Below are 26,016 nucleotides of genomic sequence, written 5' to 3' on the forward strand. Positions count from 1 at the left end.
GTATGTCCTGGAACAGTCTGGAGGAGTTCATCAGTTTCTTCATCGCGAGCCAGGAGTGCGCGCCGCTGCCGGTCCTGACGCTCCACGAGGAGAGCGGGGGTGACCGCGTGACGAACGGCTTCGATCTGCTGTTTGAGATGATCCGCCAGTCGATCTACAGCTCGGCGGCGTTCAGCGACGAGGAGAGGGATGCCATGAAGAGGAAGAAACTGGATCTGCTACGAAGGCTCAGGGCTGCATTGAAGGACATCGACACGGGTTGCTCCCCCGAGCTCCCGCCCTGGGAGTGGTCGGACGCATCCAAGGAGCGGGTGTACCAGGAGATGTGCCGGTATCTCCGCGACCTTGCCAAGGTGTACGCGATGCACGAGGAGATCGACCTGCGCTTTGCCCCCATGGCCGACATCCACCCTTCCCACCCCGTCAACACCGCCGCCGCCGACCACTTCCTCGCGCTGTGCCGGCTGACCAAGATGGACAGCCCCGACTGGGCCTCTGGAGCTCCGGATGAGTTTAAGAAGCACCTGGATGTTGGCTTAGAAGACCTTGCCCGCCGCCCCTACTGGCTCAACGTTTGCATCCACGCCTACAAGATCCGCCTGGAGGAGGCGGGGTTGGCTTGAACGTGTCGGGGTGGCGTGTATTTAAGCGACGTGGGGTTGGCCTGGTTTGATATGCCATCATCTCTTATGCCGAAACGTATTACAAACAAGGATCCGGATCACCCTTCACAGGCAATGAAGAGGAAAAGGCCCAGTTCACAAAATAACGGGTCGAACAAGAAGTTAAGGTCCAGTGCAGAAACAAGTGTGGAACCGCAGCCAGTTGTTTCTGATATAATTGCACCTCCCGAGTCTGCAAGCAGCTCTGCAGTAACAAATTTCTCTGGGCCACCCACCGAGGAATACAGGCAACTCCGCAGTGCGTCTGCATCTTCGAGCATGTCCTCCGTGCGTCGGAACCTGCTTCCTGCATTCAACAGTTCATCAGATCAGAGGTTTGATCGTCCAGTGATTCTAGAGAATAACCATGAAGAGATCATTCTGGATGCCATCCAGCAGGAGCCATTCTGGGCCAGGCTCAAGGATTCCATGCCTTCTTGGCCCGATCTCAAGGGCTCCATGCCCCGCATCACCCCCGCGAGGATGATGCTCTTGCTGTCCGTTCTGGCGATGTTCATCCCGGGATACATGGGACTGGCCCAGCCGTGGAGCCTGAGGTGGAAGGTAAACTTTATGAAGTCCACCGTCAAGGTCCTCGGCGCTGGACTCGGTGGCTCGAAGGCCATGCTCGTCTACTCTGCGCTGAGCATGTATATCCCTGGCTTCTTCGAGCCCGGCGGCAATCCCATACCAAAACAGGACCGCTACGCGCAGCCTCCCATGGGGTTCTGCCCGGCAAACCACACCTTAGCGTTCAGTATGTATGTCATGCCGAATAAGGACCACCGTGTTCAATACCATTCCCCGGAATTCTGCCCGGTAAACCACACCTTCTGGCGTAACCAAACATGGCGCACCAAAGAAAATATGGGCTTTGACTGGAATGTTCCCCGTGCATTATACGACCCTATGCTTCCTTACAGCGTCTTAGCAGCTGTGGCGATGGTTATGGTTCCTTCTATGCATCGAAGGTATGAGTTAGAGCAGCGATTTAGGATGGTTCCGGCAAGACTTCGGGAAGCCCAAGCAAAACTGAGCAAGTAGGATCGATGGTAGTCCCCTTTCTTGTATGTGAGTAAATCACGTAGATAATAATACCTGTGTGTTTTGGCCTCGTATAAAGGGGTTCTTCGAAGGTTTTCTTCAAAAGGATGAATCGCGTGTCTTGGTTATTCTGTGCGTTGGCCCTCTGTCAGCTGCCCGTGGGGGTCCGTCCGCAGGGCTTCATACCCACGCTGGGGGGCGTCAACGTGATGAGCACGGCGACGCTGCACTCGGCCGCGAGCGTGGAGTACAATTACACGAGCAGGGTCTGGTCGATCCACTTGACGTTCGAGAGCGGCTCTGGTGCCACTCCGTACGTGCCTTTCCTCCTTGACCAGCGCTCGCCGACGGGGCCGAGCCTGAATTTCTTCAGTGAGGTGGCGCCGTGGTGCGGGGTGACCAGAGGGTATTGCTGTTACGGCGACTTCCTGAATTCCACCGTGTACTTCAACGACGCGCTGTATTCTGCGCTGTCCGGAATTGCAGACTGCGAGGAGCACGTTGGAGAGTGGGCGGCTGTGCTGGCGGGTCCCTTGCTGTCCTCCTACGGCGGGATCCGGCCATCCTCGCACATTGCCTTTGACTTCCAGACAGGGACGCTCTACATCCCGCACGAAGAGGCGCAAAGATACGGCAAAGAATATCTGGACGAGAACGACAAGTATGTGATTGATCTGAGGTTCGCGGCGGTGTTCCAGGGGGGCGGCGGGGAGGGCCTTCTGAACCTGGCGTGGGTCCCGTACCAGGCGGTGCTGCTCCGGGACATCGACGACCTGTACAAGCGGTCCTACCAGGATGTAAGGGATTGCGTGGATCTGCAGCAGCCCAAGCCCGAGCACTCGTTCTGGCTGGCCAGGTACAAGTCCCCGGGTTCGGAGGAGCGGGTGTGCGAGTGGTTCTGCGACATCGGCTACTACAGCTACCCGCTGCACGCTCTGGAGGTGGAGCGGAGGGAGGGGTACGGCTCGGTGCCGGAGGCGGTGTGTGCGGTCCCGCCCCCAGACGGCATCGCGGTGGGGTACAGCCTGTGGCTGCTGATGAACACGACGGAGCTATCGCTGGAGCTGGGGCAGGCGGTCGTGCCGCAGAACCTGACGATGGACTCCGCACCCTCTGTGCCGCGTTGGCTGGACTCTCTGGCGGCCAACCTGAGCGCGGGGCTCGCGCGGGAGGCGGCGGGGATCGCGGGCCGGGCGGTGGGGGTGCGGGCGGTGGCGGAGCTGCGCGACACCAAGTATGCCCGGGAGTGGCGCGTCTATATGCAGACGCTGCGGTCGCTTTATGAGAGGAAATTTCCCGGGACTGCCATAGACGGCCTGCAGACGGTGTTCCTGCGGGATGAGCGGTCGGAGCCGTACGCTTTCCCTAGCTGGCTGCAGAGCATGGGGGTCTTTGACCAGGAGTCGACGGTGGACATCGGGGTCTACCCCGTCGCAAGGAGGTCCGGGAGGGTGTCCATGTCGGTTGGAGGGGGGTCGACGCACTCGAGAAGGCAGCTCTCCGCTCCCCCGCCGATCAACGCGCTGGCGCTGGAGGTGGTCGTCTACCTCGACTCGCAGGGGTTGACGCTTGGGGACGTGGTGAACTCGATCTTCCAGTCCGGGGTGGCGATGGTGAACAGTACGGAGGTGCGCGGGCTGTGGGGGATGGACATCTACGTGCGGGAGATGACGGTGCGGGTGGAGCCTGTGAAGGGGAGATTCAGAGGAGGATTTGTTGTCGTCATCCTCCTCGCAGGGGCCGCCATTTTCCTCCTCTGCCTTCTCCTGTGCCGGCCCCCCCTGCCATCCTCGTACGAGCGCCTCCGCGCGGTGGGGCGAACTACTGTGGCGGGCTGAGCGTATTTAGGACGGACGTGGGAGCCGCGCCGCATGGTTGCTGTGGACCGGATGTCGTACAGGCAGTCTTCGAAGCAGGTAGAGCGCCACAAGCACGTGGGCGAGCTGGATAACCTTCACCGTTTCGAGAGCGAGGCCATCGTGACAACCGTGAACGAGATTGCGGAGGGAGGAATGCAGCCGCGGACACGGATTCTTGGGGCGGATGACTGCCATACCCTGGTCCGGAGCACGCTGACGCTGAGCGGGGCGGACGGATGCGGGAGGGTGCTGGGCTCCGCGATGATGAAGCTCCCTGTCGGGGTGCCGGGCCGGGACGACTTTGCCTCGAGCGGAGCGATGCTCTCCCGTCTCCTGGCGCCCGGAAGCAGTCTGTTCGGAGAGCACGAAGAAGTGAGGAGCGCCATGCAGCGGCACCTGCGCGGGATTTCGGAGGGTGAGGAGATCCAGAAGACAGAAGGGAGAGAGGAGCCCGTGCCCAACAACCTCATGGGCGCGCTGATCTTTGCGGAGGTGGCGAGGGCCGGGGACCGCTTCGGCCCGTGGGAGGTCCAGTCCAAGATCGGCCCCTGCATGGTCTGCGCGAGGAGCATGGTGCGCGGCAACAGCTCGCACGAGTTGGAGTGGGCGGCACAGGCGCGGGCTTGCAGGGCCGTGTCCGGGCTCATGGAGAGGGTCGGCCTGGACATCGTCCGCCACTGCATCACGGCGCGGAGGGGCGCGGAGACCTACACGCTCGACTCGGTCCTCCTCCCCGTCGGCCCGTCCTCCAACGACGCCCTGTGCTGCACGGTGGTGAAGATGGCGGGAGGCGAGGTGCCGGCGGGCTGGTCGACCCACGTCCACACCGCGGAGTTGAACCAGATCGACACGAGGAAGGGCAGCAACCGCTACGACCTGGTCTGCGCGCAGGCGGCCAACCTCCTCCGCCATGCCAAGCAGGTTAGTGCCAAGCACCTGGAGAACCAGGTCCTGCGGGAGGTGCTGCGGATGCGCCCCGAGCCGCTCTCGGACGAAGCGCGGAGGCTGACGGGCAAGCACAACGGCGCCTACCTCAAGTCGGAGGTGCACCTGCAGCAGCTCAACGACGAGCTGCGGCGGGAGATGACGGCGGCGGAGGTCGGGGAGGCGGAGGCGTGGGTCGGCCTGGCCATGTCCCGCCGCAGGCCCTACATCCGCTGCGTGCAGGGCTCGATGGCCAAGAACTACGACCCGAGCGGGCTGGAGGTGTCGACCGTGGGCGCGGAGCTGAACATGAAGTTCTCCTTCTCCGCGCCCTGCGTCACGGAGGCGTTCCAGGGAAGGTCCATCGCCGTGGAGCTCGGCAACCGCTGGAGGGTGGAGGGCAACACCATAGGGCTGATGCCGAGGCCGTTTGCGGGATAAGTCGTTCTGTTGTATTTAAAGCATACGTGTCCGTATCGTCATCCTACACATGGATATCACTACCTTGTATCTATCTAAGAACTGGACGCCCGAAGCCTTGGGCATGCTGAGTTTTGTGCCGGATGATCTCCGTGCGCGGGTGAAAGAAATCAGCGAGCGTGATGCGCTTCCTAATGAAGAAAACATTGTTAGGATTGCTGACCTCGAAGCGGCGTGTCGCCTTTTCAACATGGACCTGTGGGAGATGATGCTTGAATAAGAACCTTCTCCCGTGTATCCCGTTGTAGCCAGTAAAAAATTAAAATCTTAAAGTATCGGTCCACCCCTCATCTCAGCCTTCCTGTAGACAAAGAGCCTGGTGTACTTCTTGCATCTCCTTTTTGGTAAACTAGTAGTCCCGCGTATTCCTTGGAAGGGATGGTCGTGGTTATGAGCTGCAGCGCCTCCTCCGGGTTCCGGAGGCGGAGCAGCCTTGCGACCATCGGGTCGAAGTGCCACAAGGCGCTGTCCTCCCCGGCGGGCCTGAGCAGCGCCGTCGTGTGGTGGTGGGCGGTGACGAGGAGGGCCTGGTTGGGCCGCAGGGAGCGGACGGCGGTTCCGAGGTCACGGATGATGCAGCCGCGGTCGCCATCGTCCTCGAAGCCCTGGATGAAGCCCTCGGGCAGCGCGTCGACGGTCCCCATCACCTCGGTCGCCCCCACTCCCGTTGGGGACTCGATGGCTTCCAAGACGTGGTAGACAGAGAAGAGCCGTTCCTGCTGGTTGCTGCCCTCGATGAGGATCTTCTGCGTCCGGCTGGCGACCGTCATGATGACGTCCATCTGCGCGCGGGTGGGCGGGATGCGGACGCCGTAGTCCCCCAGCATGCCGCAGGCGAGGAGGTAGCAGGCCGGGGTGCACATCGTCGCGCCGTGGGGGTAGGTCGCTTGGGATGGGTAAATGAAGTGGTCGTCCATTTCGCAGGGAACGTTTCCTGTCTCCCCCCTTGCTCCTGTGTCCCGTTTTTTGGAGAGAGAGAGAAAAAAAAGTAGCTCCCGGCGTATAGCTGGGCGCACTTCAGGAGCTACTCCCCAGGTCTGGACGAGAGTTGTCATGACCGAAGACGAAATCCTCGAGCACGTAGAGCAGGCGATGGACTCTGAGATGCAGGACGTCGAGGTGAAGGCCAAGAAGTCGAGCAAGGGCCGCGCCAAGAAGTCCGAGAGCAAGGGGGTGACCAAGCGCGCCGCGACCGCCAAGCCGTCAAAGCCGCGCCGCCCCTTCTCCAGGCTCACCGACGAGGTGCTGCAGCAGAGGCAGGACGCCCTGCAGGAGCGCCTCAACGTCTCCAAGGCGCAGATCACCATCATGAGCAGCAAGTGGCAGAAGTACGAGGACGAGCGGAAGCATCGTGTAGAGGATAAGCAGGAAGATTCGGAGTAGTGTGCTATGAATAAAGCAAGCCGTTCTTTCAAGTGCAAGCCGTGTTTTCCGTGTGCTCCGAAACGAAGAGTCTGCCTCCCTCCCTTTATTTAACCATGCCTTGAGGATTTCGGTCGAGTTTGGGGTTGGATTGACATGGAGGCAGAGCAATTTATGAGGATCAAAGACGAGGTGGATACACCCGACTGTCCCTTCAAACCCAAGGAGCGCGGGAGCGGCAGCTACGAGCGCTGCGTGGTGACCTGCAAGCCCTCCCACGCCTTCAGCGAGGAGATGCAGTCCTTCATTGACAACCAGGTGAACATGCCGCGGAAGCAGTGGGTGTACGAGGTGATCCGGGGCGAGCGGGAGACGGACAACGTCCTCCTCGACACCCCCGAGTTCGTCTTCCTCCCCGACACCCACGCGCTCAACGACGGGAAGACCATCAACTGGCTGGCCGTGGTCAAGGACCGGGGCCTGAAGACCCTCCGCGACCTGCGGGGCTGCCACCTGCCGATGCTCCGCCGCCTGAGGGTGCAGTGCACCGAGTACATCCTCGCCAACACCGAGTGGAAGCGGCACAACATCATGGCCTACTTCCACTACCTCCCCAGCGTCTTCCAGCTGCATGTCCACTTCTGCGCCCCGTACGGGTCCTACACCACCCTCGACGTCTTCAAGGTCCACCCCCTCGACACCGTCATCGGGAACCTGGAGATAGACAGCGAGTACTACCGCAAGGCCGTCCTCCCCACCGTGGTGGTGGGCAACTCCGCGCTGCTCGGAGTCTACGGGCTCACCGCCGTGAACAACGACTACAGGAACGTGGAGTCGCCCGAGATCCAGCCCATAGGATGGAAGTGATGTGAGGGTGTATGCGTTGTCCCTGTCTTGTTTTTAGAACGCTATATAAACCACTGAACATGCCTGCATCCCGAAACATGGCGCACAGCATCGCGCAGTACACGGGGACGCGCATCGACTCCTCCGCGAAGCACATCGTCGCCTGCAAGGTGAACGGGAAGGTGTTTGAGCGGCTGGGGAACCAGGTGAAGCAGCTCACCGATGACAAGTACCGCTACGCCATGCAGAAGGACGAGCTCGTCCTGAGTGTTGCGCTGATGACGGACGAGGACGTGGTGAGGGGCGCAGACCGGACGTTCCAGCGCACCTTCGTCAAGCACGCCTACCCTCCCGTGATCACCACCCTGGGGGACAAGCTTCTGGATGAGCACAAGACGGCCATCCGATTGTATTACCGGAACCTCTCCTTCGAGAACGAGGACGAGGGGATCGTCTACGATAGGAATGGGGTGGATCACTTCTTCCCCTTCAAGTTCGACTTCGTCGGTGTCAGCGTCGGCACCGCCTATGCCAGCGACCTGACGGGCGACCCCGTGGGCTCCGTCCTGATTGGCGGGATGATGACGGTGCTGAACGGCCACTTCCCCTGCTACACCGGGGAGCTGGTCCAGTGGTACTTCGACTTCGAATCGGAGGAGTTCGACCCGGACGGGAAGCGGATCGTGCCTGCTGGGATGGACCACCGTATCCGGTACCCCATCGGCGGAAGGGAGCACTTCTACCAGCAGCGCATGTTCGGGGCGCACGCGGACGCGAACCGGGGGAAGCAGAACGTGGCGCTGATCAAGCCCTTCCGAAAGATCCGGGACCGAAGAAACTATGCCTACGGGGACAAGGTGAGGGTGATCGGCAGGATCGTGAACGGGGGGCAGCCCTGGGAGCCCATCGACATCTTCCTGTCCAACACCTTCGTGTAGGCCATCGCTTTTTACATCCATGCAAAATCAAAGGTATTTAAGACTGAAGGGACAGCATCCCGGGAGATATGGCGAGTGTGGGGCAGATCACGGGCACGCAGGTGCATTCGGGGCCGAAGCACATCCTGCAGTGCCATGTGTCCGAGGACGTGCTGCGGATGCTGGCCACCGAGGACACGAGGGAGCGGGTCCACCGCGACAAGATGCTGTACTGCATGCACAAGCACGAGCTCGCGCTGTGCTGCAGCATCCCTTACAACACCAGCAACAACATGATGTTCAAGCAAAAGACGGCCTACCCTCCCGTGGTGACCACGCTTGGCTTCATCACCCCAGAGACCCGGAATCTCATCCGGGCGGTCTACAACGCGCAGACAGTGGAGCAGTTCGAGGAGAGCCGGGAGAACATCATCGCCCGCGCCGCCAGAGACCCGAACTTCAAGTTCTACCTCCCACAGTTTACCTTCCAGGGGGTGGCGCAGACCCAGGCGTGGGCGACTTCGAACTTTGGGGACACGATCGGGTCCGTCCTGGTCGCGGGCTTCGCCACCGTCATGAATGGCCACTTCCACGCCTACACGGGCGACGTCGTCCACTGGTACTTCGACTTCGAGAGCATCATGTTCGAGGATGACGGGACGAGGAGGCGGAACGGGGCCTTCAACTCCAATCCAGCGAATGTCAACTTGATCACCGAGGCGAACCCCGACTTCTACAACGCCGATCCGATCCGAATTGGCGAGAAGGCCGGGGAGCGGAAGGACTACCACGAGATGCGGGAGTACGGCAACTACCCGGAGCTCTACAAGAACCTTGACCGAAGGATCGGAAGCCGGGAGTACAAGCAGAACATCATCTACCCGAAGCCCTACCTCTACGACGGCTGCGGGTATGGCGACCGCATCCGCGTCTTCGGGAGGGTGGTGAACGGCGGCAGGCCCTTCGAGCCCATCGATGTGCTCATCTTCTCGCAGTGTCGTTGAGTTCATTGAAATAAAATTACAAATTACTTGATTGGTTTCCTGAGCTCGGCCTGGGTCTGCTGCAGCGAGAGGTGGAACACCTGCACGCAGTCCCTCTCGGACCAGCCCTGGAGGTCGTCCTCGGTGAAGCCGAGCGAGCGCCAGCGGTGGAGCGAGAAGGACCACCTCGCCATGATCTGCTTTGTCATCCCGATGTCGACGAGCTGGGCGTACGTCACCCCCATGGCCTCGAGGAGGTGGGAGGGTAGCTTGAGCTGCCAGAGCTCGCTGATGTCGGCGCGGAGGTGGAGGATGGGGTGGACGGGGAAGCAGAGCATGTCGGTGACCATGGGGAGCTGCACGTTGCCGTGCCTGACCCACTCCTCCGGGCTGGGCTGCAGGGTCTTGAGCTTCTCGGGGGACAGCCCCAGCGAGCGGAGGAACTGCCAGGTCAGGGCCTCGCTTGCGACGACGTGCTTCCAGGCCAGGACCGAGGAGGGGCGGGACCAGCCGTGGATCATGATGGACTGGTACGGCGTGAGTTCGATGGCCATGGCGCGGACTTCGGGGCGGTGCTCTGGGCTTGGCATTACCTTCACTGATCCCCCCTGTCCGCCGTGTTGCCCGGACCGTACTATTTCCCAGTCTTATACCGTTCCTGCCGGTCCCGGACCCTACATGGCATTTACTTATTTTTGTGTATTTAAGGAACGACCCTTCTTGGCTGTTCATCATGTTTTTGCAATATCATACTGCTTTCTACACCGTGATTATCACGGACAACGAGAAGATTACGGGTGTCGTAACCTGCACTGGCAAGGAGATGTGCATGTCTGATTCCGAACGGTTCGGTCATATCAACGTCATCTGCAAGAACTCCCTCCCGGTTGACACATGCTTTGCAATTGTAAGAGATATCATAGAAAACCTCCCACTTCAGGACATCCGTCAAAAGTACGGTTACCTGGATGGCTCTCTTCTCGATTGTTTTGTGACAAATAACTACGAGAAGATCAGGGCTTTTTATGCTGGCCTCACAGATCGGTCTTACGAGACCATCGAGTCGTATTATAACCGCCTCCTCGAGAAGGAAACACTCATCCGCCAGAACTGTAAGCACTTGGTCAATGAGCTCAACCAGCGTCGCCACATTGACAATATCGGTGAACTGCAATATGCTTCGAGATTTGTGAGCCACGAAGTCTACGGACATATGGCCTTATACCAAAATTTCGTGAATTCTTGCAATATGGACTTCAGTGACCTGCCGCTTTCTGAGTCCTGCTGGAGCCTTACCTGACCCTCTGCATCTCTCCCTTGAGCGCATAGAGAGTTGAGAGATCGGTGATTGTTGTTTCAGAATCAATAAAGATCTTACGTTCTTGAGCGTGTTTCCGTTATTTTTTTGGGTTGGGTGGATCACGTCGGGAAGGGGGGGGTGGCATGGCGAAAGGAGGGTAGCGGGGAGCCATGAAGAAGCGCCTCTACTCCGCCCTCTCCATCGACGAGCTCTCCTTCCTCCCGGGCGAGGGTGAGAGCGACGCGCCCCCGGCCTTCATCCACAACATCGTCAGCACGACCAAGATCCGGTCGAGCGTGGTGCCGCTCAACCTGAACTACATCGCGTCCGTGCTGCCCAACAGCTTCTACGACAAGCACAAGTTCGCCGCCATCACGATCCGCATCGACAACCCCACCTGCACGGTGCTGCTCTTCAGCTCCGGGAAGCTGGTCCTGACCGGCTCCCAGAGCTGGTACAAGTGCCTGCACGCCTCGCTGAAGATCGTCGAGATGCTCCGCGCCTACATCATCGGGGTGGACTTCCACGTAGAAGACATCGTCGTCCAGAACATCGTCGGCAACGCCATCATCGACCTCCAGGGAAATCGCACCTTGAATCTGGAAAGAATGTACAACGAGCAGTGCTCCAAGTGCACCTTCCAGAAGTCCCTCTTCCCGGGCCTCATCTTCCGCCCGGACAACTCCCCCGTCGTCCTCCTCTGCTTCGAGAGCCAGATCCAAAAACCCATAGGGCATTTCTCCCAGGGGGAAGAAAACCTCCCTTGACCCCCCTGTTTCTCGACGGATCCTGCCGGCCGGGCCCGTCAGTAGACCGACTGCAGCCTTCAGCCCCGCCTCAGACCCCCTGGAGGCCCGCCAGGAGGCTAAGTGTCCGGAGATTGGCCGGGGGCCCGATCTCTCCGGGCGGCCGTGACCGGTCAGCGGACCGTGTCAGCAGGCCCGTGACATGTCAGCCGGCTGACAGGGGCCGTGACCCGGCTGACAGGCTCACCTGACCGGTCACGTGACACATCACGTGACCGAGACAAGACTTTTTTATATCGCAGATCCAAAAACCCATAGGACATTTCTCCCAGGGGGAAGAAAACCTCCCTTGACCCCCCTGTTTCTCGACGGATCCTGCCGGCCGGGCCCGTCAGTAGACCGACTGCAGCCTTCAGCCCCGCCTCAGACCCCCTGGAGGCCCGCCAGGAGGCTAAGTGTCCGGAGATTGGCCGGGGGCCCGATCTCTCCGGGCGGCCGTGACCGGTCAGCGGACCGTGTCAGCAGGCCCGTGACATGTCAGCCGGCTGACAGGGTCCGTGACCCGGCTGACAGGCTCACCTGACCGGTCACGTGACACATCACGTGACCGAGACAAGACTTTTTTATATCGCAGATCCAAAAACCCATAGGACATTTCTCCCAGGGGGAAGAAAACCTCCCTTGACCCCCCTGTTTCTCGACGATCCTGCCGGCCGGGCCCGTCAGTAGACCGACTGCAGCCTTCAGCCCCGCCTCAGACCCCCTGGAGGCCCGCCAGGAGGCTAAGTGTCCGGAGATTGGCCGGGGGCCTGATCTCTCCGGGCGGCCGTGACCGGTCAGCGGACCGTGTCAGCAGGCCCGTGACATGTCAGCCGGCTGACAGGGGCCGTGACCCGGCTGACAGGCTCACCTGACCGGTCACGTGACACATCACGTGACCGAGACAAGACTTTTTTATATCGCAGATCCAAAAACCCATAGGGCATTTCTCCCAGGGGAAGAAAACCTCCCTTGACCCCCCTGTTTCTCGACGGATCCTGCCGGCCGGGCCCGTCAGTAGACCGACTGCAGCCTTCAGCCCCGCCTCAGACCCCCTGGAGGCCCGCCAGGAGGCTAAGTGTCCGGAGATTGGCCGGGGGCCTGATCTCTCCGGGCGGCCGTGACCGGTCAGCGGACCGTGTCAGCAGGCCCGTGACATGTCAGCCGGCTGACAGGGGCCGTGACCCGGCTGACAGGCTCACCTGACCGGTCACGTGACACATCACGTGACCGAGACAAGACTTTTTTATATCGCAGATCCAAAAACCCATAGGACATTTCTCCCAGGGGGAAGAAAACCTCCCTTGACCCCCCTGTTTCTCGACGGATCCTGCCGGCCGGGCCCGTCAGTAGACCGACTGCAGCCTTCAGCCCCGCCTCAGACCCCCTGGAGGCCCGCCAGGAGGCTAAGTGTCCGGAGATTGGCCGGGGGCCTGATCTCTCCGGGCGGCCGTGACCGGTCAGCGGACCGTGTCAGCAGGCCCGTGACATGTCAGCCGGCTGACAGGGGCCGTGACCCGGCTGACAGGCTCACCTGACCGGTCACGTGACACATCACGTGACCGAGACAAGACTTTTTTATATCGCAGATCCAAAAACCCATAGGACATTTCTCCCAGGGGAAGAAAACCTCCCTTGACCCCCCTGTTTCTCGACGGATCCTGCCGGCCGGCCCGTCAGTAGACCGACTGCAGCCTTCAGCCCCGCCTCAGACCCCCTGGAGGCCCGCCAGGAGGCTAAGTGTCCGGAGATTGGCCGGGGGCCCGATCTCTCCGGGCGGCCGTGACCGGTCAGCGGACCGTGTCAGCAGGCCCGTGACATGTCAGCCGGCTGACAGGGGCCGTGACCCGGCTGACAGGCTCACCTGACCGGTCACGTGACACATCACGTGACCGAGACAAGACTTTTTTATATCGCAGATCCAAAAACCCATAGGACATTTCTCCCAGGGGGAAGAAAACCTCCCTTGACCCCCCTGTTTCTCGACGGATCCTGCCGGCCGGGCCCGTCAGTAGACCGACTGCAGCCTTCAGCCCCGCCTCAGACCCCCTGGAGGCCCGCCAGGAGGCTAAGTGTCCGGAGATTGGCCGGGGGCCCGATCTCTCCGGGCGGCCGTGACCGGTCAGCGGACCGTGTCAGCAGGCCCGTGACATGTCAGCCGGCTGACAGGGGCCGTGACCCGGCTGACAGGCTCACCTGACCGGTCACGTGACACATCACGTGACCGAGACAAGACTTTTTTATATCGCAGATCCAAAAACCCATAGGACATTTCTCCCAGGGGAAGAAAACCTCCCTTGACCCCCCTGTTTCTCGACGGATCCTGCCGGCCGGGCCCGTCAGTAGACCGACTGCAGCCTTCAGCCCCGCCTCAGACCCCCTGGAGGCCCGCCAGGAGGCTAAGTGTCCGGAGATTGGCCGGGGGCCTGATCTCTCCGGGCGGCCGTGACCGGTCAGCGGACCGTGTCAGCAGGCCCGTGACATGTCAGCCGGCTGACAGGGTCCGTGACCCGGCTGACAGGCTCACCTGACCGGTCACGTGACACATCACGTGACCGAGACAAGACTTTTTTATATCGCAGATCCAAAAACCCATAGGACATTTCTCCCAGGGGGAAGAAAACCTCCCTTGACCCCCCTGTTTCTCGACGGATCCTGCCGGCCGGGCCCGTCAGTAGACCGACTGCAGCCTTCAGCCCCGCCTCAGACCCCCTGGAGGCCCGCCAGGAGGCTAAGTGTCCGGAGATTGGCCGGGGGCCTGATCTCTCCGGGCGGCCGTGACCGGTCAGCGGACCGTGTCAGCAGGCCCGTGACATGTCAGCCGGCTGACAGGGTCCGTGACCCGGCTGACAGGCTCACCTGACCGGTCACGTGACACATCACGTGACCGAGACAAGACTTTTTTATATCGCAGATCCAAAAACCCATAGGACATTTCTCCCAGGGGAAGAAATCCTCCCTTGACCCCCCTGTTTCTCGACGGATCCTGCCGGCCGGGCCCGTCAGTAGACCGACTGCAGCCTTCAGCCCCGCCTCAGACCCCCTGGAGGCCCGCCAGGAGGCTAAGTGTCCGGAGATTGGCCGGGGGCCCGATCTCTCCGGGCGGCCGTGACCGGTCAGCGGACCGTGTCAGCAGGCCCGTGACATGTCAGCCGGCTGACAGGGGCCGTGACCCGGCTGACAGGCTCACCTGACCGGTCACGTGACACATCACGTGACCGAGACAAGACTTTTTTATATCGCAGATCCAAAAACCCATAGGACATTTCTCCCAGGGGGAAGAAAACCTCCCTTGACCCCCCTGTTTCTCGACGGATCCTGCCGGCCGGGCCCGTCAGTAGACCGACTGCAGCCTTCAGCCCCGCCTCAGACCCCCTGGAGGCCCGCCAGGAGGCTAAGTGTCCGGAGATTGGCCGGGGGCCTGATCAGGCTCTCCGGGCGGCCGTGACCGGTCAGCGGACCGTGTCAGCAGGCCCGTGACATGTCAGCCGGCTGACAGGGGCCGTGACCCGGCTGACAGGCTCACCTGACCGGTCACGTGACACATCACGTGACCGAGACAAGACTTTTTTATATCGCAGATCCAAAAACCCATAGGACATTTCTCCCAGGGGGAAGAAAACCTCCCTTGACCCCCCTGTTTCTCGACGGATCCTGCCGGCCGGGCCCGTCAGTAGACCGACTGCAGCCTTCAGCCCCGCCTCAGACCCCCTGGAGGCCCGCCAGGAGGCTAAGTGTCCGGAGATGGGCCCGATCTCTCCGGGCGGCCGTGACCGGTCAGCGGACCGTGTCAGCAGGCCCGTGACATGTCAGCCGGCTGACAGGGGCCGTGACCCGGCTGACAGGCTCACCTGACCGGTCACGTGACACATCACGTGACCGAGACAAGACTTTTTTATATCGCAGATCCAAAAACCCATAGGACATTTCTCCCAGGGGAAGAAAACCTCCCTTGACCCCCCTGTTTCTCGACGGATCCTGCCGGCCGGGCCCGTCAGTAGACCGACTGCAGCCTTCAGCCCCGCCTCAGACCCCCTGGAGGCCCGCCAGGAGGCTAAGTGTCCGGAGATTGGCCGGGGGCCCGATCTCTCCGGGCGGCCGTGACCGGTCAGCGGACCGTGTCAGCAGGCCCCGTGACATGTCAGCCGGCTGACAGGGGCCGTGACCCGAGCTGACAGGCTCACCTGACCGGGTCACGTGACCACATCACGTGACCGAGACAAGACTTTTTTATATCGCAGATCCAAAAACCCATAGGACATTTCTCCCAGGGGGAAGAAAACCTCCCTTGACCCCCCCTGTTTCTCGACGGATCTGCCGGCCGGGCCCGTCAGTAGACCGACTGCAGCCTTTCAGCCCCGCCTCAGACCCCTGGAGGCCCGCCAGGAGGCTAAGTGTCCGGAGATTGGCCGGGGGCCTCAGCTCTCCGGGCGGCCGTGACCGGTCAGCGGACCGTGTCAGCAGGCCCGTGACATGTCAGCCGGCTGACAGGGGCCGTGACCCGGCTGACAGGCTCACCTGACCGGTCACGTGACACATCACGTGACCGAGACAAGACTTTTTTATATCGCAGATCCAAAAACCCATAGGACATTTCTCCCAGGGGGAAGAAAACCTCCCTTGACCCCCCTGTTTCTCGACGGATCCTGCCGGCCGGGCCCGTCAGTAGACCGACTGCAGCCTTCAGCCCCGCCTCAGACCCCCTGGAGGCCCGCCAGGAGGCTAAGTGTCCGGAGATTGGCCGGGGGCCTGATCTCTCCGGGCGGCCGTGACCGGTCAGCGGACCGTGTCAGCAGGCCCGTGACATGTCAGCCGGCTGACAGGGGCCGTGACCCGGCTGACAGGCTCACCTGACCGGTCACGTGACACATCACGTGACCGAGACAAGACTTTTTTATATCGCAGATCCAAAAACCCATAGGACATTTCTCCCAGGGGGAAGAAAACCTCCCTTGACCCCCCTGTTTCTCGACGGATCCTGCCGGCCGGGCCCGTCAGTAGACCGACTGCAGCCTTCAGCCCCGCCTCAGACCCCCTGAGCCCGCCAGAAGGCTAAGTGTCCGGAGATTGGCCGGGGGCCTTGATCTCTCCGGGCGGCCGTGACCGGTCAGCGGACCGTGTCAGCAGGCCCGTGACATGTCAGCCGGCTGACAGGGGCCGTGACCCGGCTGACAGGCTCACCTGACCGGTCACGTGACACATCACGTGACCGAGACAAGACTTTTTTATATCGCAGATCCAAAAACCCATAGGACATTTCTCCCAGGGGAAGAAAACCTCCCTTGACCCCCCTGTTTCTCGACGGATCCTGCCGGCCGGGCCCGTCAGTAGACCGACTGCAGCCTTCAGCCCCGCCTCAGACCCCCTGGAGGCCCGCCAGGAGGCTAAGTGTCCGGAGATTGGCCGGGGGCCTGATCTCTCCGGGCGGCCGTGACCGGTCAGCGGACCGTGTCAGCAGGCCCGTGACATGTCAGCCGGCTGACAGGGTCCGTGACCCGGCTGACAGGCTCACCTGACCGGTCACGTGACACATCACGTGACCGAGACAAGACTTTTTTATATCGCAGATCCAAAAACCCATAGGACATTTCTCCCAGGGGAAGAAAACCTCCCTTGACCCCCCTGTTTCTCGACGGATCCTGCCGGCCGGGCCCGTCAGTAGACCGACTGCAGCCTTCAGCCCCGCCTCAGACCCCCTGGAGGCCCGCCAGGAGGCTAAGTGTCCGGAGATTGGCCGGGGGCCTGATCTCTCCGGGCGGCCGTGACCGGTCAGCGGACCGTGTCAGCAGGCCCGTGACATGTCAGCCGGCTGACAGGGGCCGTGACCCGGCTGACAGGCTCACCTGACCGGTCACGTGACACATCACGTGACCGAGACAAGACTTTTTTATATCGCAGATCCAAAAACCCATAGGACATTTCTCCCAGGGGGAAGAAAACCTCCCTTGACCCCCCTGTTTCTCGACGGATCCTGCCGGCCGGGCCCGTCAGTAGCCTGACGACTGCAGCCTTCAGCCCCGCCTCAGACCCCCTGGAGGCCCGCCAGGAGGCTAAGTGTCCGGAGATTGGCCGGGGGCCTGATCTCTCCGGGCGGCCGTGACCGGTCAGCGGACCGTGTCAGCAGGCCCGTGACATGTCAGCCGGCTGACAGGGGCCGTGACCCGGCTGACAGGCTCACCTGACCGGTCACGTGACACATCACGTGACCGAGACAAGACTTTTTTATATCGCAGATCCAAAAACCCATAGGACATTTCTCCCAGGGGGAAGAAAACCTCCCTTGACCCCCCTGTTTCTCGACGGATCCTGCCGGCCGGGCCCGTCAGTAGACCGACTGCAGCCTTCAGCCCCGCCTCAGACCCCCTGGAGGCCCGCCAGGAGGCTAAGTGTCCGGAGATTGGCCGGGGGCCTGATCTCTCCGGGCGGCCGTGACCGGTCAGCGGACCGTGTCAGCAGGCCCGTGACATGTCAGCCGGCTGACAGGGGCCGTGACCCGGCTGACAGGCTCACCTGACCGGTCACGTGACACATCACGTGACCGAGACAAGACTTTTTTATATCGCAGATCCAAAAACCCATAGGACATTTCTCCCAGGGGGAAGAAAACCTCCCTTGACCCCCCTGTTTCTCGACGGATCCTGCCGGCCGGGCCGGTCAGTAGACCGACTGCAGCCTTCAGCCCCGCCTCAGACCCCCTGGAGGCCCGCCAGGAGGCTAAGTGTCCGGAGATTGGCCGGGGGCCTGATCTCTCCGGGCGGCCGTGACCGGTCAGCGGACCGTGTCAGCAGGCCCGTGACATGTCAGCCGGCTGACAGGGGCCGTGACCCGGCTGACAGGCTCACCTGACCGGTCACGTGACACATCACGTGACCGAGACAAGACTTTTTTATATCGCAGATCCAAAAACCCATAGGACATTTCTCCCAGGGGGAAGAAAACCTCCCTTGACCCCCCTGTTTCTCGACGGATCCTGCCGGCCGGGCCCGTCAGTAGACCGACTGCAGCCTTCAGCCCCGCCTCAGACCCCCTGGAGGCCCGCCAGGAGGCTAAGTGTCCGGAGATTGGCCGGGGGCCTGATCTCTCCGGGCGGCCGTGACCGGTCAGCGGACCGTGTCAGCAGGCCCGTGACATGTCAGCCGGCTGACAGGGGCCGTGACCCGGCTGACAGGCTCACCTGACCGGTCACGTGACACATCACGTGACCGAGACAAGACTTTTTTATATCGCAGATCCAAAAACCCATAGGACATTTCTCCCAGGGGGAAGAAAACCTCCCTTGACCCCCCTGTTTCTCGACGGATCCTGCCGGCCGGGCCCGTCAGTAGACCGACTGCAGCCTTCAGCCCCGCCTCAGACCCCCTGGAGGCCCGCCAGGAGGCTAAGTGTCCGGAGATTGGCCGGGGGCCTGATCTCTCCGGGCGGCCGTGACCGGTCAGCGGACCGTGTCAGCAGGCCCGTGACATGTCAGCCGGCTGACAGGGGCCGTGACCCGGCTGACAGGCTCACCTGACCGGTCACGTGACACATCACGTGACCGAGACAAGACTTTTTTATATCGCAGATCCAAAAACCCATAGGACATTTCTCCCAGGGGAAGAAAACCTCCCTTGACCCCCCTGTTTCTCGACGGATCCTGCCGGCCGGGCCCGTCAGTAGACCGACTGCAGCCTTCAGCCCCGCGTCAGACCCCCTGGAGGCCCGCCAGGAGGCTAAGTGTCCGGAGATTGGCCGGGGGCCTGATCTCTCCGGACGGCCGTGACCGGTCAACGGACCGTGTCAGCAGGCCCGTGACATGTCAGCCGGCTGACAGGGTCCGTGACCCGGCTGACAGGCTCACCTGACCGGTCACGTGACACATCACGTGACCGAGACAAGACTACGTTATATCGCAGATCCACAAACCCATAGGACATTTCTCCCAGGGGGAAGAAAACCTCCCTTGACCCCCCTGTTTCTCGACGGATCCTGCCGGCCGGGCCCGTCAGTAGACCGACTGCAGCCTTCAGCCCCGCCTCAGACCCCCTGGAGGCCCGCCAGGAGGCTAAGTGTCCGGAGATTGGCCGGGGGCCTGATCTCTCCGGGCGGCCGTGACCGGTCAGCGGACCGTGTCAGCAGGCCCGTGACATGTCAGCCGGCTGACAGGGGCCGTGACCCGGCTGACAGGCTCACCTGACCGGTCACGTGACACATCACGTGACCGAGACAAGACTTTTTTATATCGCAGATCCAAAAACCCATAGGACATTTCTCCCATAGCGTTGTCGGGTCAAGGAACTTGCTGACAATTGGGATTTGTACCAGATCCAGGCATTTTCCAGTACAAAATTGTGTGTGAGTAAAAAATCGAAGGATTGGAAGGTTTGAAAATCCATTTCCAGCGCTGCACGTTCAACGGCAACCGGGGGTAATTGAGAGCTTAGATAAGTAAACAGTTGTTCCTATTGCCTTTGCATAGGATCACTTGGCCCTTGTATAGTGGAGTAATGATTTGTACCAGAACCTGATGGGTAGGCGTGGTAGTAATTCAAATGATTTGAACCCAACGGACGCGACACTGAGGGGGGTGGGGGGTACAGGTCTTGGTCTGGTACTGTAATGGGTACCTTTTAAAATACATTTAGCAGAGGGGGTCTCCCTCCCCATCTCCCTGCCCTCCGCACTTGCGCATCCCTATCCTTCCCTGTCCATGAGTCTCAGACTCTCGTCAGACCTTCCCTGATGACCCTCAACTTTCTTTGACGCTTCTGTCTGCCTTGTCCTTCCTCAACTTGCTGGAAATTCAAACTCTGAAACCATGCCCATGAGTTGACAAGCACTGAGTTTCTCAGTTTGAATGCGGGAGGAAAGATGATTCATGGAATGAAACTCAGTGGTTCATATTTCAAGCTGATAGATACGAGTCGTATAGCACTGGCTTATGACTGTCATTTTACTTCTCAATGATACAGCATCAAGAACTTGCTCTCGATCCATCAGTACTTGCAAAGGGTCATTTTTCAGACAGAACTTCGAGTTCATCTTTATTTTGCGTCGATCCACACGATGACATCTGTTTGATACACTATGTTTGATGAATATCAAGAAAGAGGCTGAACTGTGCACCGCTTGACTGAATTTTCTACAATACTCTTCAATTGTGTAAGAGAGCATGTCACATGTAATCATACCAGGCAAACAAGTCACAGTATCGCTCCAAACCGCGTTGTGCTTGAAACTGAGACTCTACATGAAGATGTTATCGGACTAGTCGAATGATGTACAACTTTATGGTGATACGTGGTTTAGAACTGTTGCAAAGCGGACATGGGAATATGTAGCGGCCTAGGTGATGTTTTCAACGTACTTCAATAAAACAAAGCCAAGTTGTTGCTAACAACATCATCATTTCTCCATGAGCCTGCATGACCTGATGTACATGTTAGAGAAGTCGATGCTCATTCATCAAAAGAGTGGTTAGACAAGAAATTGGTAGATGCTTCTGCGCAGCATTCTTGTGTATGTGGAATCGTGCACACTCACCGTCGTGTGTATGTGGAATCGTGCACACTCACCGTCGATACATTGTCCTTATCATCTGGAATGGTTAACTTTCGCTGCAAGTAATGGTTGGAATGCCGGCGATGCATTGCAGCCTGCATAGCACCTGAGCGCTTTGTTCCACTTATCGCTTGGTTCCTTTGTTCCACTTATCGCTTGGTTCCAAACAATTGATGATATCGCAGCATGCAACTCGCATTGGCCCAAGGGTGTCAAGCGAGGAAAAGATCAGGATGATGGAAGGGCGAGAATGCAGCGAATAAGAGAAGCTGTTCAGGCTCAGTTTACTTTGTGTAAGAAAATGCCAATGCGTTGTACATGTTAGGTCACAAAGAAAGAGGCAAGAAAGCTCAGGTATGAGACTCGAGAAGAAAGATTTATTCAAAAGGGTATGTCCATTTTCGTCTGCATGATTCAATCGGATCCAACATCAATTCATTGCTCCTGATACCATGTCAGTCTAGTCACAACAAAGATATCAGCACCTTGAAAATTTCTTGCTTCGACTCGAGGTGAAGGAAATGAAATATGATTTACAATGCTATAAGGGGTATCGTTTTGTCGCTCAAAGCGTCTTGATTGTAAGTCATGAAATAGAACACGACATGCAATCAATTTGCAAGTCATGCCTTCATGTGGTACCTCATCACTGCCATTTGATGAATGCACTGGTATTCCTTGAAACTCTTTACATGCCTTGGCAATACTCTTGCATATTGCTCAGACCGCCCTCAAGCCCGACTCTTTGCAGCAGATTCCTATGAAATAAGTATAGATCATGCTGTCTCCGTGACATGCTTCATGACTTCCTACTTATTGCTCATGAGAGTCAATGTCATCCATCGTACAGCGCCACTAGCGGACAGTCCGTGCGGAGTACTCCTTATTCAAGCTGCTAAAATCTATGATGATCAACCCTCTTTACATGTGTTTGCAATCACAGAGATGTTTTCAGACTGCTGCGCTCACACCAGATTCTGCAGGGATTGCCTCTGCTTGTCCTGGTCTGAGCTCTCCTGCTGCAGATGAGTCACGTCTGCGTAACACTCACTTGCTAACCTTGGATATGCAACCAGGGAAGGGAAGGGGCAAGGCTTGAGAGCTCCCTCTGATCTACAAGGGTGGTCTATGTTGGTCGGAGGCAGGGTAGGGTCCAAAACTTGACCCCATCGGAGAAGGGACTTTCACTGGGAAACAGGTGGGTCCAAAGCATCATAGTTTGAACAGGGGAGGTACCGCATAAACTATTTTGGTACAAGTTTTCCTAACAGTACTCGAATATGTACCATAAAATTGGTACTGTTGGTACAATTATTTGCTACCAGGAAGTACCCTACCCCCTTAAACAGGTCCCAACCAATTTGAATCAGCTCCCAGCCGACTGACCCACCCCAGACCCCAACTGCCATTTGCTATTCACATATGTGGAAGGATACCCCCACAGAAAACTATTGGAAACCAGAGGGGTCAGTTGAGAGCGACAACGCTATGCCAGGGGGAAGAAAACCCGTGACCGGTCAGCGGACCGTGTCAGCAGGCCCGTGACATGTCAGCCGGCTGACAGGGGCCTTCAGCCCCGCCTCAGACCCCCTGGAGGCCCGCCAGGAGGCTAAGTGTCCGGAGATTGGCCGGGGGCCTGATCTCTCCGGGCGGCCGTGACCGGTCAGCGGACCGTGTCAGCAGGCCCGTGACATGTCAGCCGGCTGACAGGGGCCGTGACCCGGCTGACAGGCTCACCTGACCGGTCACGTGACACATCACGTGACCGAGACAAGACTTTTTTATATCGCAGATCCAAAAACCCATAGGACATTTCTCCCAGGGGGAAGAAAACCTCCCTTGACCCCCCTGTTTCTCGACGGATCCTGCCGGCCGGGCCGGTCAGTAGACCGACTGCAGCCTTCAGCCCCGCCTCAGACCCCCTGGAGGCCCGCCAGGAGGCTAAGTGTCCGGAGATTGGCCGGGGGCCTGATCTCTCCGGGCGGCCGTGACCGGTCAGCGGACCGTGTCAGCAGGCCCGTGACATGTCAGCCGGCTGACAGGGGCCGTGACCCGGCTGACAGGCTCACCTGACCGGTCACGTGACACATCACGTGACCGAGACAAGACTTTTTTATATCGCAGATCCAAAAACCCATAGGACATTTCTCCCAGGGGGAAGAAAACCTCCCTTGACCCCCCTGTTTCTCGACGGATCCTGCCGGCCGGGCCCGTCAGTAGACCGACTGCAGCCTTCAGCCCCGCCTCAGACCCCCTGGAGGCCCGCCAGGAGGCTAAGTGTCCGGAGATTGGCCGGGGGCCTGATCTCTCCGGGCGGCCGTGACCGGTCAGCGGACCGTGTCAGCAGGCCCGTGACATGTCAGCCGGCTGACAGGGGCCGTGACCCGGCTGACAGGCTCACCTGACCGGTCACGTGACACATCACGTGACCGAGACAAGACTTTTTTATATCGCAGATCCAAAAACCCATAGGACATTTCTCCCAGGGGAAGAAAACCTCCCTTGACCCCCCTGTTTCTCGACGGATCCTGCCGGCCGGGCCCGTCAGTAGACCGACTGCAGCCTTCAGCCCCGCCTCAGACCCCCTGGAGGCCCGCCAGGAGGCTAAGTGTCGGAGATTGGCCGGGGGCCTGATCTCTCCGGCGGCCGTGACCGGTCAGCGGACGTGTCAGCAGGCCCGTGACATGTCAGCCGGCTGACAGGGGCCGTGACCCGGCTGACAGGCTCACCTGACCGGTCACGTGACACATCACGTGACCGAGACAAGACTTTTTTATTATGATCGCAGATCCAAAAACCCATAGGACATTTCTCCCAGGGGGAAGAAAACCTCCCTTGACCCCCCTGTTTCTCGACGGATCCTGCCGGCCGGGCCGGTCAGTAGACCGACTGCAGCCTTCAGCCCCGCCTCAGACCCCCTGGAGGCCCGCCAGGAGGCTAAGTGTCCGGAGATTGGCCGGGGGCCTGATCTCTCCGGGCGGCCGTGACTCGGTGACCGGTCAGCGGACCGTGTCAGCAGGCCCGTGACATGTCAGCCGGCTGACAGGGGCCGTGACCCGGCTGACAGGCTCACCTGACCGGTCACGTGACACATCACGTGACCGAGACAAGACTTTTTTATATCGCAGATCCAAAAACCCATAGGACATTTCTCCCAGTGTCAGAGCTCATAGGAACCGAGCCCGAGTCAGACAAAGGCCTATGAGGATGAAAGGACAGTTGGCTGTCTCGTGCTCGTGTTCGAAGCTGACTTCTCCTGGATGACCCAGGATACTCTACTCCAGTGTGAAGCTGCTGAAAGGACCCCTGTGGAGGCCTTTGTTGCAGCAACCGTGTACCCGTGGGGGACTTACAAGGTAAACAGAAGGGGTGCGTCTTGTGCAGTACGACCCGTTGGAAACAGCTTGCTGCCATGCAAGGACGGGGTTCTCTTCCCTGCGAGAGAGCATGGTATCCTCTCGAAGGTCAGAAGGGATGCTTGTCAACTTCCAAGAACAGGACACCCCTCCTTTCTGTAGCCAAGAGACGGCACCCCTGGCTCATTCCTCGAAGCTATAAAAGGATGAAACTCGTCAGAGCTAGGTGGTCCTCTTCCCCTTTCGTGTGTGTGCCACGATTGTTGAGACGTCTTTGTGTGTATCGTCTTGTCTTGTTTTGTGTGTGTGTGTGAAAGAAATAAAAGAGAGTTAGATCTCCTTCTGTTTCACCGCTTTCCCTCTTAGTAGAGAAATCCAACGTGAGTTCTTATTGAACTGCGCTTGAAGGTCCACTCGAGAATCTTCGAGGTGTGACATAAAATTGGTAGCAAGGTTGTGATCGGTGATAGAGATCGAGTCTTCTCTCTTCCCCTCCCTTTCTCCACTGTTCTTCTGCTTCTTCCTACGCTTACGTCGCGTAGATGTCCGGATACAATACTCGACTCGCAGCTCGCATGCTGGACGAGAATGCTACGGATACTTTGGAACATGACTGGCAATCTGCTGCCGGCATTGACGACGATCTTCGTCCCGAATCGACCGAGGATCGGTCGCTCCAAAACATGTCTGCCGCGCTGCTGGAGGTCCAGCAGCGGTTGAACGCTCTCGAAGCTCCTGCTTCTTCTGAGGCGGTCCCGCCCGCCGCTCTCAAGCCTGGACCGCCCCCCATCTCCTCGCGTGACGGTCCTCAGCTGGTCTCTCTGGCTGATCAGCAATTGCTTGCTAAGTTGCGCAATCTCCCCAAGTTGGATACTGCCCGCCAAACTAGCGCCAACAATGTCCTGACATGGGTTCAAACCATTCAGTACTCCTTTGCTGTGTATGGTATCCCCCGAGCCAACTGGGTTGTCCATACCCTCGATTTACTGGATGCTCCAGTCCGCCAACACTTCGTGGCCAAGTACCCGCCAGAGACCTTTCGCCGCATGGAGTGGGATACATTTTCAGAGGAAATTCGTGAAAAATTCCTGCCTCCTCACCTGCTGTCGAATCTCATTCACCAACTCGACAATTTGAATCAAGACCGTCAGGAATCTCTTGCTTCGTATGCTGCCCGAACCCTGACCTTAATCGAGCAACTTCAGCTCCTTCCGGATGGTAAATTATTTGCGACGTCCTCACTGGTCTGCAAACGGTTCATTAATGGTGTCCGATCGCATATGACTGCTCTACTCTTGAATCAGTGGGTGACTCTACAGCGTTCGAATGATGTTGACTTCCGTCAGCTCAGGGAGTACGCGCTCAAGATCGACAATCAGACCAGAACCAAAGACCATTCGACGGGAGCAGATCCCCACCGGCAGCTCTACTCCGTGCAGGTGGGCAATCGCTCCTCTAATTCTAATGATCGCAAGAGTCGTCCTTCTGGCAAGGCTTCGGCCTTCAAAGAGCGCCGTGCTGCTCGGCAGGACGCCAGGAGTGCGGGAGACTCCTCGTCCCCAAACCCATCGACCAATGCCATCCGTTGTTACAACTGTGGCAAACTCGGACATCGATCTTCCGAGTGTCGTCGTACCCGCCGCAGTCAGAGTCCTGAACGTGAGCAGTCGTCCGACTCCTCCTCTCCGCCTCTGCTTGGCGCTGTTCAGACTTCCGACGACCGCAAGGCTGCTCCGTCCGTTGCAGCTAACAAGATTGCTGCTCGCTCGAAGACGCCTAAGCGCCGTCCTCAGGTGCATTTTGCTGAAGAACTGGAAGATGAAGTGCCTCTGGACGGTGATGCTCTCGAGGTACATTTGCATCCGATTGCACTCCATTCCCTTGGCTCTCAGGAGCACGGGGCGTCTTCAGGATCGCTTCTCTATCTGCCCATTGTACCACTCACCTCTCCGGTGCCAGCT

General features: G+C 59.2%; 10 protein-coding genes across 10 annotated transcripts; 8 read left to right on the forward strand and 2 right to left on the reverse strand.

Annotated features, from left to right (window-relative positions):
- Positions 1–2: 2 nt before the first annotated feature.
- On the forward strand, positions 3–623 carry GUITHDRAFT_146889 (hypothetical protein; the record flags this gene model as incomplete). The annotated part of the gene is made up of 1 exon (XM_005821807.1): positions 3–623. The coding sequence occupies one exon, from the start codon at positions 3–5 to the stop codon at positions 621–623; it is 621 nt and encodes a 206-aa protein (XP_005821864.1).
- Positions 624–941: 318 nt separating this feature from the next.
- Positions 942–4,930, forward strand: GUITHDRAFT_146890 (hypothetical protein; the record flags this gene model as incomplete). Its single annotated transcript, XM_005821808.1, has 4 exons — positions 942–1,481; positions 1,586–1,633; positions 1,859–3,379; positions 3,611–4,930. The coding sequence occupies 4 exons, from the start codon at positions 942–944 to the stop codon at positions 4,928–4,930; spliced, it is 3,429 nt and encodes a 1,142-aa protein (XP_005821865.1).
- A 326-nt stretch (positions 4,931–5,256) lies between these two features.
- On the reverse strand, positions 5,257–5,886 carry GUITHDRAFT_146891 (hypothetical protein; the record flags this gene model as incomplete). The annotated part of the gene is made up of 1 exon (XM_005821809.1): positions 5,257–5,886. One exon carries the CDS (start codon positions 5,884–5,886, stop codon positions 5,257–5,259), a length of 630 nt encoding a protein of 209 aa, XP_005821866.1.
- Positions 5,887–6,022: 136 nt separating this feature from the next.
- GUITHDRAFT_118928 (hypothetical protein) lies at positions 6,023–6,352 on the forward strand (the record flags this gene model as incomplete). The annotated part of the gene is made up of 1 exon (XM_005821810.1): positions 6,023–6,352. One exon carries the CDS (start codon positions 6,023–6,025, stop codon positions 6,350–6,352), a length of 330 nt encoding a protein of 109 aa, XP_005821867.1.
- Positions 6,353–6,655: 303 nt separating this feature from the next.
- On the forward strand, positions 6,656–7,198 carry GUITHDRAFT_80213 (hypothetical protein; the record flags this gene model as incomplete). The annotated part of the gene is made up of 1 exon (XM_005821811.1): positions 6,656–7,198. One exon carries the CDS (start codon positions 6,656–6,658, stop codon positions 7,196–7,198), a length of 543 nt encoding a protein of 180 aa, XP_005821868.1.
- A 59-nt stretch (positions 7,199–7,257) lies between these two features.
- GUITHDRAFT_118930 (hypothetical protein) lies at positions 7,258–8,115 on the forward strand (the record flags this gene model as incomplete). The annotated part of the gene is made up of 1 exon (XM_005821812.1): positions 7,258–8,115. The coding sequence occupies one exon, from the start codon at positions 7,258–7,260 to the stop codon at positions 8,113–8,115; it is 858 nt and encodes a 285-aa protein (XP_005821869.1).
- A 68-nt stretch (positions 8,116–8,183) lies between these two features.
- GUITHDRAFT_118931 (hypothetical protein) lies at positions 8,184–9,098 on the forward strand (the record flags this gene model as incomplete). The annotated part of the gene is made up of 1 exon (XM_005821813.1): positions 8,184–9,098. The coding sequence occupies one exon, from the start codon at positions 8,184–8,186 to the stop codon at positions 9,096–9,098; it is 915 nt and encodes a 304-aa protein (XP_005821870.1).
- A 23-nt stretch (positions 9,099–9,121) lies between these two features.
- Positions 9,122–9,667, reverse strand: GUITHDRAFT_118932 (hypothetical protein; the record flags this gene model as incomplete). The annotated part of the gene is made up of 1 exon (XM_005821814.1): positions 9,122–9,667. One exon carries the CDS (start codon positions 9,665–9,667, stop codon positions 9,122–9,124), a length of 546 nt encoding a protein of 181 aa, XP_005821871.1.
- A 143-nt stretch (positions 9,668–9,810) lies between these two features.
- Positions 9,811–10,377, forward strand: GUITHDRAFT_118933 (hypothetical protein; the record flags this gene model as incomplete). The annotated part of the gene is made up of 1 exon (XM_005821815.1): positions 9,811–10,377. The coding sequence occupies one exon, from the start codon at positions 9,811–9,813 to the stop codon at positions 10,375–10,377; it is 567 nt and encodes a 188-aa protein (XP_005821872.1).
- Positions 10,378–10,676: 299 nt separating this feature from the next.
- GUITHDRAFT_44415 (hypothetical protein) lies at positions 10,677–11,090 on the forward strand (the record flags this gene model as incomplete). The annotated part of the gene is made up of 1 exon (XM_005821816.1): positions 10,677–11,090. A coding segment is annotated over one exon (414 nt), but the record flags the coding sequence as incomplete, so codon positions are not given.
- Between the last annotated feature and the right edge of the window lie 14,926 nt (positions 11,091–26,016).

The sequence above is a fragment of the Guillardia theta genome (genome assembly GCF_000315625.1).
Source record: "Guillardia theta CCMP2712 unplaced genomic scaffold GUITHscaffold_137, whole genome shotgun sequence".
Lineage (NCBI taxonomy): Eukaryota > Cryptophyceae > Pyrenomonadales > Geminigeraceae > Guillardia > Guillardia theta.